The sequence below is a fragment of the Pseudopodoces humilis genome, chromosome 3 (assembly GCF_049639895.1).
Source record: "Pseudopodoces humilis isolate 2021_Gansu_Grassland_sample_001 chromosome 3, ASM4963989v1, whole genome shotgun sequence".
NCBI lineage: Eukaryota > Metazoa > Chordata > Aves > Passeriformes > Paridae > Pseudopodoces > Pseudopodoces humilis.
Window position 1 is genome coordinate 56,837,336 of NC_142202.1, and position 12,991 is coordinate 56,850,326.

At 39.9% G+C, this 12,991-nt stretch overlaps 1 protein-coding gene across 5 annotated transcripts in view; it reads right to left on the reverse strand.

The window, feature by feature from the left end:
* Window positions 1-12,991, reverse strand: part of PLEKHG1 (pleckstrin homology and RhoGEF domain containing G1) — a 126,492-nt gene that overhangs the window by 24,714 nt on the left and 88,787 nt on the right. For all 5 annotated transcript variants that reach the window (XM_014263668.2, XM_014263666.2, XM_014263667.2 and 2 more), the window contains one exon: window positions 4,415-4,515. In XM_014263668.2, coding sequence (XP_014119143.2) covers window positions 4,415-4,515 — 101 coding nt within the window. The remainder of the gene's footprint in view (window positions 1-4,414; window positions 4,516-12,991) is intronic.

Sequence of the window (12,991 nt, forward strand, 5' to 3'; positions counted from 1 at the left end):
CATCACTTGTTGATGCAGGGAGTTCTACAAAGGGAACAAGAACACCTTTGATGCCCCTTTTCCCCCCACAGCTGAGTTTATTTGCAGGCAGAAGAGAACTGTAAGGAAATGGTATTCCCATGATTTCAAAATTCCAGGCATCAGGATGGTTGTTCTGCTAAGCAAAGCTGAGCCCCTTCCTTTAGGTAGATGTCCCATCCCTAGAAATGTTCAAGGCCAAGTTGGATGGGGCTCTGATCTAATTGAAGATGTCTCTGCTCATTGCAAGGAGGCCAGGCTAGATGACCTTTACAGGTGCCTTCCAACCCAAACTATTCCAAAACTCTGTGACCTGACAGGCCTTTAACAATAATCATAGTGGTGCAGTCAGACAGTTCTGTAGCTTGTATATCAACCAACATGATATAAAACTAAGAAAATTTTAATTAAAAGCTACTGAAGCACGAGCACTGTCCTATATGTTCTTTTATGTTTTTTTTGACTTTTTATGTTCTACAAGGTTTACTTGACCAAGGGAGATGACGAACTGCTCTGAAAAATACTGGTGAGACCTGGGGATGTATTTCTCACACATGAAGAATGTTACAAAACTCAATCAGGAAAATCAGTCTACTTTTGGTGTGTTTCTTCATTGATAAAATAGCTAGCCTGGAAAAAGTTTTCTGTATGGGAATATTTATACACATTTATATTCTATATGCATGAAAACAACACATGAGAGAATTTTATAATTTTTGCATGCCAAAGAGAAAATTAATTCAATTGAACAGGAGCAAAGCAATAAGGGAGCCTGTTTGCTGTTGAATTAAACTCAGTTTTTGAAAGCAAATTCAGTGAAAGAAAGAATTCAAGTAGAAGACCTCAAAGGTATCTCCTTGATCCAAAGAGTTTTCAGTCTTAATAAAAGACATACTCAGAAAAAGGAGAGAAGAAATTGAGTTTTCTGACAAATTGTTTTTGAAAAGAATTTTCTTCTCCTCCTCCTCACCCTCTTCCCCCCCCGCCCCCAATACACTCCCACTCCCACAGATAATTTTCCATTTAGGGCTACTTTTCTCCCAATTCACAGCTGGTTTCCTGAACAAGTTTTACCTAAGCGTTCCTATGCCTGTATCTAGGGAACTACCCTTTTCCCCTGTAAGCAAACACAATTTCCCTCTGCATGTACAAAAAGCAGTAAACCAGAAGAGTTTCCTGACTTGTTCTTTGCTTCTCTAATTACTGGAGGAAGGAAAGGGAGAAATTAACATGCAGTCACAAGGAACAAAGACAGGCAAAGACCTTAAGTTCAGCAGTCACTTAGTCACTTTGTACAGTGACAATTTAACCTCTATACCTCAATTTCTCCCTTCATTCAAACAGGAATAAAAATATGACCCTTGCTTGATAACCCACACTCATGAAGCTCATTTACATCAGCAAAAGAAACAAGCTGTAGCAATGGTGACCACAGCCATTAGTTATACTGACTGACTGCATCCCACACACAAGTTTTGGAAGTAACATCAAACATGCCCAACAGGCTCAGAGGATTCCTGCTGTATGGCAGTCAGACATTCTCCTGATGGCTTAAAGTATGTAGCACCTGGACTGACATTTTATTCCTACCGGTCTCCAAAAAACCCACATAATTTCTCCTTCATGATACAGAAGAGGAACACTTAAAGATTTTATATATTCATGCAATTGAGTCCCTGTGTATGTGTTAAATAGACTAGTGGTTTGTGTCTTCAGCACAAGCCCATAGCGCAAGGGCTGTTTTTGAAAGAGTTTGTTACCTATACTGCACTCTCTTCTGTCTCATCTGGATGGTAAGAACAGGATCAGTAAGAGCAGTCTGCCACTGTAAAAACAGCAAAACTGTCATGCTCAGGCATCCTGAAAATCTTAAATAAATCCCTATAATACCAAGCTGATGTGAAAAAGTAGGACTATTATTACAGGCTCCATTTAAGTATCTGGCAGGAGGCAGAAAGAACAATAGAGAAAAGTGTTGGTCCTGTTCACCTGAATATCCAGAGGTTTTCTGCTGGTCGCAGTTCTTGGCCTCTGCAACTGGCTTGTGCCAGGCAGGCAGGGAGCAGGAGTGAGCACTGCTGGAGGAACTCCTTGCCCTTTCAGCTGGATCACTAACAAGATTCAGACTGAAGCAGGACACAGGAGCTAGGGCCAGTTAAGACCACATACTGAACTATATAGCTTGAGTTACAATGGGCTGGGAAAATCTGAATCTGTACAAACATCATCGGGAGTTAATGCTAACCCCTTTGGGGTGAGAGAGGGAAACGTAAAGACTGATAGTTTTGCATACAGTGCATTTGTTATCTTTTCAAGTCAAATGAATGAAAGTCTTATTACAGTGCCTTTTAGGATGCATTGATTTTTTGATGAAGTTTTATGATGGCTTCTCCTCAGAAGAAGCCAGACCTTACCACCATGAAACTCAGAAAGAAATAGTTGTTCAAAAAGACATCATAATCACAGGACTAGCAGTTACCATAATGACCACTATTTTTGCCATTCAACACACTACTTGAAAACCTAGGTAGTTTAGCTGAGAGAAATTCCCATTTACTGAAATGAAATTTCTCAGATCTACAAGTCTGAAAAAAAAACCAAGACTGAAACCTTTGATTATTGATTAATGGTCAAATTCAAAGCTTAGAAAAACAAGGCAATTCTAAATCTATATAATCATGCTCACAAAATATATCTGAAACTACAAATATAGAACTTCCAACTGGACCTTTTTCTGAAGCTAAGAATAAATAAAAAGCCTCTAGAGTATGTTTAGGACTCAGAAGCTACATGCCAAATTTCACACAGGAGTAAATTAATCCTTGGAGCTATATTGGGATCTACAGTGAGTGTTCAGTTTTAAGAACTCACAATTTCCAAGCAGAACTTTACATCAGGTGGCCTGAAATACATTAGTAATTTACTAGATGCTTTGGACAACTTTTCAGTAAGTTTTAACCATTCTAACATAACTATCTCTAAAATTTTTTTTCTTTTTAACTGCTGTGATTTTTTTTGCACAGCTCAGTAATTCTGTATAACAACTGATCATACTTGAAAGTACTTTTAGTAGGCAATATCTGCAATGAATCTGGCAGAAATGCATCCTAGCTATCAAGTCTTTCTAGCTTTTGAAGGATCAGAAAATATAATGGCCAGGACTGGTTTTTTCCATTCTGTGACCTCTGGGAATCTGTAAGCTCACATTCATTGTCTCATGGCTCTAAAACTGTCCATGAGCCTATTTTAGCATGCTCCCACTATGTATTTTCCAGCTGTTAGACATTCAGTAAAGTCAGTTGTTGTAGCTGAAGCAGGACACAGCAGCTTTCTAGTTAAGCATATTTCCATTACCCTGCAGTAGCTATTTTAAGCTTCAGGAAAAGACTTTAGATTTCATCTTTTTCTATAAATGCTGAATAGATCCATTCTCACTCTTTCCTTTGACATGAAACAGTAATCCCAGCAGCTGAAGCCCTTAAAAGTAACTTCCCATGATGATGGAAAAACATTGGAGATGATCTTTGACACAAGTGCTCAACTTCAGAATCCTCTTTTGATTCAATTAAATGATCTGTTGTTTTTCAAAGAACACAGTAGTTTGGGAGATGTTTTGTCAACTATAGTAAACCTAAGAGAGCTTTTACAGGAGTATTGGTATATAAAAGATTTGGGAACTTTATGTCAATAAAGTTGACATATGTCCTGCCCTGGTTGAATAGTCATGTTTTCCTTAAATACTAAGTTAGTAATTTTTATAGTAAGAGAGGATTCAGAGAAAAGTAGCAGTAGCATGCTCCTCAAACTGCAGATACTGAAATCCCATACAATGTGGCACTAGTTATGCAAGGAAGACATTTTACTTCAGGCTCCCAACATACACTAGAATTCCATCTGCAGAATTTTAGAGAAGGCTGGAAAGACACTGAACAAAAAACTTCAATGAAGAAAAGGTGCCTGAATACATTTTTGAGAAATTAATTCAGGGAGTACCTAGTAGCATAAAGCACTACAGAAGCCAGATCCGGGTGATGTACATAGGTACACAAAAAGAGCTAATATAGTAGGAATAAATCACCTCTTCATTAAGGCAAGAATTTCTTCTACAGTGGTCTTGCACAAAACTCAGTTAAAGCCCAGAGCAGATTAGGCTTAAATTCATGCACATACCCAGCATAAAAGGAAAAAAAGTACAGGGAGACCACTCTTGATGCATCAAATAAACTGCCAAAAAAATCTGTCAGCAAACCAACTTTGCTTAGAATTAAAATTAGGTAATTTCTCGATTTATAGATCTTGGCTGTTTTAAAGTGATAAAAGTGAATTTGGCTGGTTTGCTCCCTCTCGTTAAACACAGGCTATTGAAATGTTTTCATTTAGTTAAAAATGAATTTACCTGTTGAAATGGTAGATATCCCGAATGTTTCCAAACAGGGCTGATCGCTCCTCTGTTCCCAGGGAGAGCTTGGTGTGATCAGTGATACAGTCAAGGTAATCCTACAAGAGAAAGAGAAGAAGGTCTTCAGACATTTCCTCCTTTCCTAGATCAGTAAACAGAGCTATGTTTTATTGTACAAGATGAGACTCTGAATATCAGTTTCACCTTATTATTACAATAAAGCCTTCAGCAGCCCCTCTGTGAACAGTCACTCTATTATGAACAGTAACAGTACTTATCTGTTCCCTGAAACCAAGAAAATAACAAAAGACTGAAAGCTAAGTTATACCTCTTAGATGGGACTGCCAATGTTTCTCCTGCTACTGATAAACAAATGTTTTCAAATTTCATTCACAGTGACAGTTTAATTGATCATCTGGCTGTCTCAAAGACAAAATAAAACGTAAAAGAGATGAAGAATGTCATTTAATGCAGTCTTAGTAACAGAAACTATATAATGAAGAACAGAAAGCACACAAGCAACAGAGGCTCGGAAAAGCAACCACTGAAAAAATTACTTTTTAAAAAATCATGGTTCCTGAAGAATGCAGAGTATGTAGAAGACAGATCGCAATGTATCTATGTCCATGCAATTTACCACACATAGAGTTACACTGCAAATAGCATTGCTATATAATCTAGCAAAAATTTAATTTTGAACTTACAAGACATCAGTCTTGACAGACTCTCATCCAGGGACTTTTTTTGAATAAGAACATGACAGCTAGAAAATGCTCAGATCAGCAGTGTTCTGGGAGAATAACTTTCTCACCTCTTCCCTCACTTTGATAAGAGCTCAATGTCACCTTTTTTTCTGTTGCTGCTACGGTATTAAAATTCTCACATAAGGGCAAGCAAATTCAGCAAGCTATTTAACTAACTACAGCTCATGAAACAAGAAACCTGATGTACTGCCACATTCATGAAAAAATTCTGCTGGAATATGGAAATAAAAGTGAAAACAGCTGAAACAATGTGAAATAAAAAGAAATAAAATCCTTTAGCCTGTGGCTAGACAATGTGGTATGGCAACCTCCCAAAAACAACACAGCATTCCAGGGTGCTGCAAGAAAAGAACCCTGCAAAATGCCAACAAGACCTTGAAAACTTCTGAGATATAACTGTGTTCCAGAGTCATATAGAAAAAGGTATTATAGAACATATACACCAGCCAAGATTTATTCTCTGTGTAAATTCTGTGAAGACAAAGGATTTGAATTAACCAAGGATCTGAATTTTGGCTTCTAGATGTCCTCATAAGGAACAATTACAGCATTTAAGCCTCCTTCTGTTCAACTGAAGTAGTGTCAGCAAAGCCAGAGGTGTAACCAAGATTCAGGTTCAGGTATCAGCAAAACTTCCTTTCCCCTCCCCCTATCAGTAATCCACACTCTGTCATCACCTCCAGTTAAAGGTAGCCCTCCTCACCCCCAAAACTCAGTATTTCTGGGGGGGAAAGCAAGTAGGTCTATTCCAAGGCAATCTCAGTGTCTTTCAGAAGAGCAATGAGTGGCAATAGGCAGACAAGTCCCTGGAGAGCTATGTCATCTCCTGTGATAGCATCCAACCTTACTCCACCTTCCCTCCTGGCTGGCAACAGCCTCAGAGCCCACACCTGACCTTGAAATATATTTGTGCAGGAAGTCTTTGGAATCACAACCACAGGCTCCCGAAACTTCAGTGTTTTATTTGTACTCATAAGCTGCAGAAGAGTGAAAAGGTTCAGGATGGTGAGGCAGACAGGACTGCAGCAAAGCACTACATTGGGTCAAAGGCAGAAGTAGATAATATATTCAGGTCTACTCCAGTAATAGTATTAAACAAATAAGCTTTTCTGACCACAGACATGTCTTTCATCATTTAAAAGCAAAGAATAGAAAAGCTCCAGCGGAATTGTAATCCTCTGAAAACAATTTTAGCACTGCAGGGACACTGCAGTACCCTGAACTGATATGACAAGGTTAGGCTGCAGAGGAATGGAAATCTTACAGTAAGTAACTCCACACAGCACGTTTAATGAATAAAGAGGAGTTCCTTTACAATTCATTCATCTCAGCATAGCTGGAGCTTGGGTTTCTTCAAAATAACAAACAGTCCACAGTTATTTCTAGTATTGTAGACAGTGTTATATGCATGACCTGGTTTCTACTCCTTTTGTCCTCTTACCCTGAGGTAATTTTCCTCCACACATACGTACTCTTCTCAGTCTTTTACCAATTATTAGTAAGAAAGAGGGAACCAGGTAACCTTTCTAATGCTGCTGCCAAGCAGCAGCCAGCAGGTGCTTTGGCAGTTTTCCTGCACTCCTGTAACATATGCCAGTATCAGCCTATGTACACCACACACCCACAGCCAGTGCTCCCTTCTGCTATGGGAATATAAGAAATGCTCCCTTCGGACCATGCTTCAGGACCCCTTCCTCATTCAGCCTCAGATCAGAAACAAACCAGAAACAACTTGGTGTATTTGTTCTTACCTAGGGTAAGAACAAGTTTAAAGAACTGGTTTAAAACTCTTAGGATTCAGAACCACCTTATACCTCACCTCACACTGCTAGGAAATGACACAATTCAGGGACTGCTTTCCTGGTTCAGCTTTCTATCTTTGTCAATATTATTGATTCAAGACTACAGACTTGTTTATGTTGCTGTTATTGGTGTAAGCAGATGCCTGAAGTAGGCACACAGCAAAAATCCCCAGATATCCAAGTTTTTGTGAAAAAGGTGGACCTTGGACAGTCTTACCACATCGGTGTCCTGCAGACCAGGCCTGCACAGCCCCACACTGCTTGCAATGACTCAGCCAGTGGGACCCGTCTGATTATACTGCTTTATAGTGCACGTGTGCTCTCATAAAGGCTTCATGAACTCATCCAGGAAACAGATGCAGCATTGGCATATAACGTCTTCTGCAAGGACAACACCACAGGCAGATCAAAGCTACCCAGACGTGGGGGTTTTCCTAATTATGTCTTAGCAAATGGTACTTTACCCCCATGGTAGTCACTGCTGTGTATCAACAGCTGTTATCATTTGGAGCCATAATGAAAGGTCTTGGAGCTACAAGATAACAGGGCAGGCTGCAAACGTAATGACATGGTGCAGAAATCAATGAAATTTATCAGAACAGAGTACCGGCCTTATTCACTTTATTTGTTTCTTGTCAGCATCTATGAACCCTCTGTCGGCACCAAATGATTTGTTTATAACCTTTGCCTTTTATTGCTTCTCTGCAGTTATGGCATAAACACTTAGCTTACTTTATAGAGAGAAAAAAAAAACCCTCACAAATGTCCATCACCTTAGATTGATTTACCATGGTTTGCTCTCATGGTGTTGCACAATTTTCTCCTCCCTTTTCCTTGAAACTCTCCAAAAATTAGGAGAATCTTGCCAGATTGCCCTGCCTTTCTTGCTGGGTTTGACATTCTCCCCATTTGTCTTTCATCGCGCCAAATCCATCAGAAGGAATGTCTGCTAGAAGCTGCATATCCTAACTACGGTCTCCTCCTCCACAATCACTAACAAAAAAAAAAAAGGACAAAAAAGAAAGACCTCTAGAAGAATAAAATTATGAAAACACTAACCTTAGAGGCTAAAAAAAAATAATTATATGAATCAGAAATGAGAGAAAATTGTCAAGAAAAGCACAAAATGAGCAAAATTATTTTCACACATTGATGAATGATTTCCATGACCAAACTTTAGAAATCAAATGCAAATCAGTGGGACATTTTCATCTAGCCACCTTGGTATTCCTTTGAACACATACACATACTTAACTTACAAAACTTTATCTATTGTTGTTTAGACCATAGTATAAGACAGTCATTACTGTGGTAATGTTAAAATTACACATTAAAATGAATAATATTATTGCTAATATTAACTTAGTAATTTTTAAAAAATGGGTAAAAGCCACACTGCCTTGTAAAACAAGAATCAAATTTTATCCTGCTCTGCAAGAAACATATATACAAGTTCTTAGTAATCCCTTTACAGGGTAGGAGTGTGCATATAAAAATATCACAGAAGATAAGCAAAATTGTTAAAAGAGCAGTGTAGTTGCACAGGTACACCTTTGCCAAGAGGCAGGCACACAAGACTGAAAATTTGATTAAATATCAATACCAAAAAAGAATCAAAAAAGGATTCTACCCACTAGGAAACTTTGCTTCCTAATGCATAAGTAAGCTGCAGGAGAAAGTAAAGCTGTCCTATGTCTCTCATATCAGCAAAACACTCTGGGTTCAAGAGCTGAGGACTTACATCACAAAACTTCAGTCTCTGACCCAAAAATATTTAGAACCAGGTATTTATCCAAACTTCACTGGCTTCTAGTAGTGTTGCAGACAGAGGAGGAACAGGTAATATTAAATCTAGCAGGACACCACCCAGGCAGTGCCACAGCATCATTCAGATCCTCGGTTTTCTGATACTCCACAGATTTGTGCTACTAGTAAAGCAGTTTTTACTCTTAGGTAATACACCATACTAATGGCCATATTTTCTTCCCAACTCCCCTCTACCCAACACAGATGTGTTTGGTCAAAATCAGATGGCTGTGCAGAAGAAGAACCTCTGAAACAGCTCAGCAGCCTCAGCCACCTAAGCACCACTTCCACATCACTTGGAGGAAAAGGATGCAGGCCAGAGGAAACCATGCCACGAAATGGATCCTGTTTGTAGCCTGCCAGCTCGAGCCATGCTGCCTGAACTAGCCACACACTTGTAAACTAAGAAAGCTGGGCAACAGATGTACACTAGAATAGACACTATAAAATGCTTCTCAGTGCTTATTCTGCTAATTACATAGATAACTATAATATGTACCAATTCACCTTCTGCCTGATTTTTTTCCTGTTCTTTTTTCCCCATTATTTATTTTATTTATTAATTTATCCAGCATGTATAGCAGCAGACTCTGAATGCCTTGTGTTTCAAAGAATAGCAAGTTATCCACACAACAGGTGGCCAAGGATGATGAATTTTGGTCAGGGTAACTCACTGGAGCTCTTTTCAATAATTTAAAGTACTGGTGTGCTCTGCAAAGGCAATGTGCATTTGTATACTAAGCATACTTTGCTATCTTGCTCTGGCTCCTTTGGCTATGTGAGTCCAAGGGATTGAAACCTAAAAATGATTGCACTGACTACATGTAAACCCAGAAACCTAAATAAAAGAAAAAATTTCTGTGAGCACGTCTTCCTACTTCCTGCTTTTACTGGTATTTGGTGGGGGGTAGACATATATATATAGACATTAATATAGACACCTGAAGCTGGAAAAACCTCATGACCTGCCCTTACCTGGGGCAATGCCCACTAAGGCACAGTCCTGTCACTGACCAGCAGCCTAAGCCAGGGTCTTTCTGAGGAAAAGGCAGACCTGGAGACACAGCCTCTACTCCCTTCGGTAGTGTGAGCAGAAAGCTCCTGTGCTCCATGTACTTCCTCCTCATCTTTTCCATTTGCTCTGTATCCCTCGGTGCCTCGCATGTAAGACTGCCACTTGTCAGCAGCAGCAAAGCTCTGCCCTTGCGGGAAATGGGTGTTTGGAGGCTTGCAGGTGGGCTTTGGGGGACACGCCTACATGTCAGAGGACATGACTGGAGAGCACTAACTCTGCCATCAGGGGAAAAGGACAAGGAGAAGACCTCCCAGCACTGACAGCCAGTCACCCTCCAAATGGGAGCAGCCAAAGTAACCCGTCTGCTTTACGCAGTCTGACACTAGGTGTGGTTTGTGATTGATTTCTTTCCTCTTCACTACCCACACTCCACAGAAGAGTGGAGTCTCTGAGCTGGCAGGAGGCCACCTTGCCAGCACCAGCCCTCTCCCCAGGCCCTGGGCAGATGGTGGAGGATCCATACCAAGCTCGCCTGTGCTTCCAGCCAGCTTCCTCAGAAGTGCAAATCTACACGTGCAGCTGGCTCACACGCAGCCTGCGGGTAGCGGCAATAAAGCGTGACACAGTAAGACGATACTCTGCTGACTGACTGCATGTAGAAAGGGCAAAGATTGATGGTGGGAGCAATTGTGAGAACACGGTATGAGGAAAGACTAAAAATAGAGAAGCACATGTAGGTTTTATTTCCACTGTTTAACATTGCAGACTAAGGTGATTATGACAGAGATCTCCCTACGCTTCACACAATTAGGGGTTCATAAATAAGTTAACAGTATTAACTTAAATTTTACCTAGAGAAGTAGATTTTTTAAAAAAAGTAATTTTTTCTATGTAGCTATTCCTGAGAGGCAGATATTTGATAATTGTCTTCCTCACCTATATTATGGCTGTTAAAACACTGCCCCATTTGCAGCTACTAAGGCCTGGAAGTAGTGACCCCTAGTAGGTCCCCATGGCTTCATCCACATGCATGGAAAGCCACAGGGGTAGTTATGTGTCAGCCAAAATTAGCAGTGAGGAATTCCTGAGTCCTCACACTATGCCTTGCACCTTGAAAACACACACTTTCTTTGGTTTAGGCTGCCTTTGAACAGTTGTGCCCATATAGACATGAGCACAGGCACAGTCATATACAAAGTTGGAAATTTCTAGGGCACATCAATGTCAACAATTTAACAGTCAGGAGATCTTGTCACAGGACTTCAAGCTATCAGAGCACAGCTAATCTCAGGAAATGAACTAAAGAATTTGCCCTGGAAAACTGTCAGTGAGAGGTCCCTCAACACTGTTGCACTAAATCCATTCGTAGGGGCCCTAGGCAAGGACAACTGCCTTACCAGCGTGCATAGCTGGGAGACAGCAGAACAGCTTCCTTCAGCTGTGAGTTCCCCTCGCTGCTTTAGAGCCTGAGCCTTTAAAGCAAGCTCTGCACATCCTCTTGCCCCTGCCCCAGTGTCAGAGGATGCCTGTATCAATTTCCAGCACTATGCCACGTCTCTCCTCTAGGACTGGGGTGGGACGACGCACATGCCCTACAATGCCTACTCCACCAGTCCAGGGTCTTACGTCCTTTCTTTTTGCCAGTGTATGCTTTCTTCTTGTGTCCCATGAGACATTTTAGCATGAATTGTGTGCCTATAAAGCTCTCTAGGTGGGTCAAAACCTGACACCAGCTCATCCAGCATTGAACTGTCAGTCTGTCTGGATGGACTGCTCTCATGGATTTTTGCCTTCTTTGTCATGGTGAATTTTTGCTCTAATGAAACACAGTCAGTGTTCAATAATATTCCTTTGTTCAACTGCAGGAATTCCCTGCTAAAATCTCCCATCTTAAAGAGACAACTTGGAAGGCAGGCTGTCAATTAAATCCAACTGTAATTTGACAGAGATGTATTAAAAGCACTCAAATTGAAACTGTGATTGATGGATTGTACACAGACAGGTCCTGTAAATAGTTCATCATCTGTAAAGATGATTACGGGTAAATCACCAGGAACAGAAACTCACATGAAACCTCACTCAGACACTTCAGCACACTAACTTATTGAAGTTGAAACCCACCGATTAAAACCATGTCCCACGTTTATCTTCAGTTATCAGCCAGCACCCACTGCCACATCACAGCTACAGGATTTCTTTCCCAGAAGCTCAAAACTCAACTCAAAATTGCTGCTCAGAGGTGTGGTAAGAAGCAAGTTCAGAGCACAGGTAGAGATCATGGAATTACAAATGCTACTAGTAGTTTACTGACTATCATTAAGGAATTATGTGACTCTCTCATCTAATGCCTTTCTGAAGTTAAGAGGAAACACAGAAGAAATAAGCTACAGTAATGAAAACAGCCAAATGAAAATAATTAATAGTAATTAGGATGTCAAATAGTTTGAGGTTGCTAGGCAGATGAAGCGCTGTAAAGATTTCTAGATCTACTTCACTGGTATCAATCATCACCATCATCATTCAGTAATCTCAGTCGTACTCAAAAAAGTATCAGCTGGAAGTGTTTAGTAATTATAAATTAAAAAAAAATAAAGTTCATCAGGACATCTATTAATGAATTCTCACAACACACTTTAGTTGGTCTGATTATAAACTTATTGAACCATAATCAAACAAAACACTGAGAATTATTAAGGCATATTTGGCCTTCCAATATACAAATCACCCAGGAAAAGAACCTGAGCCTTGTGGTGTAGACACTTCCCTGTTAAATAAACTTTCCCCAATTTGTAAAGCAAATGAATGCTAACATTTTTTTAAAAGAGATCTCAATATGCTTACAAGTTAAATGAGACATTCCAGAAGAGAAATGTTTATTTTAAAACACAAGAAAGGAAACTGAAAGAGTCTGTTTTCCAAAGAATGAAAATGCAAACCCAGCAAAATGGAGAAAATCTGCACACATCCTAAACACGTGTTTACCTTAACCTTAGTAAACACATGATTACCAGAGACTTCTGGATGGCTTTTCTTATTAATATATGAAAAGCAATGAAATGGAACTTTACAGTGGGTGGTTTGCAAGGAAAAACTTTGTTAAAGTCTCTTATTTGCAAAATAGTCTTCACATGGAACCAGGAAAAACAGCAGCCACCTCCATACCTTAATTTGCAGGAGTGGTAAGAGC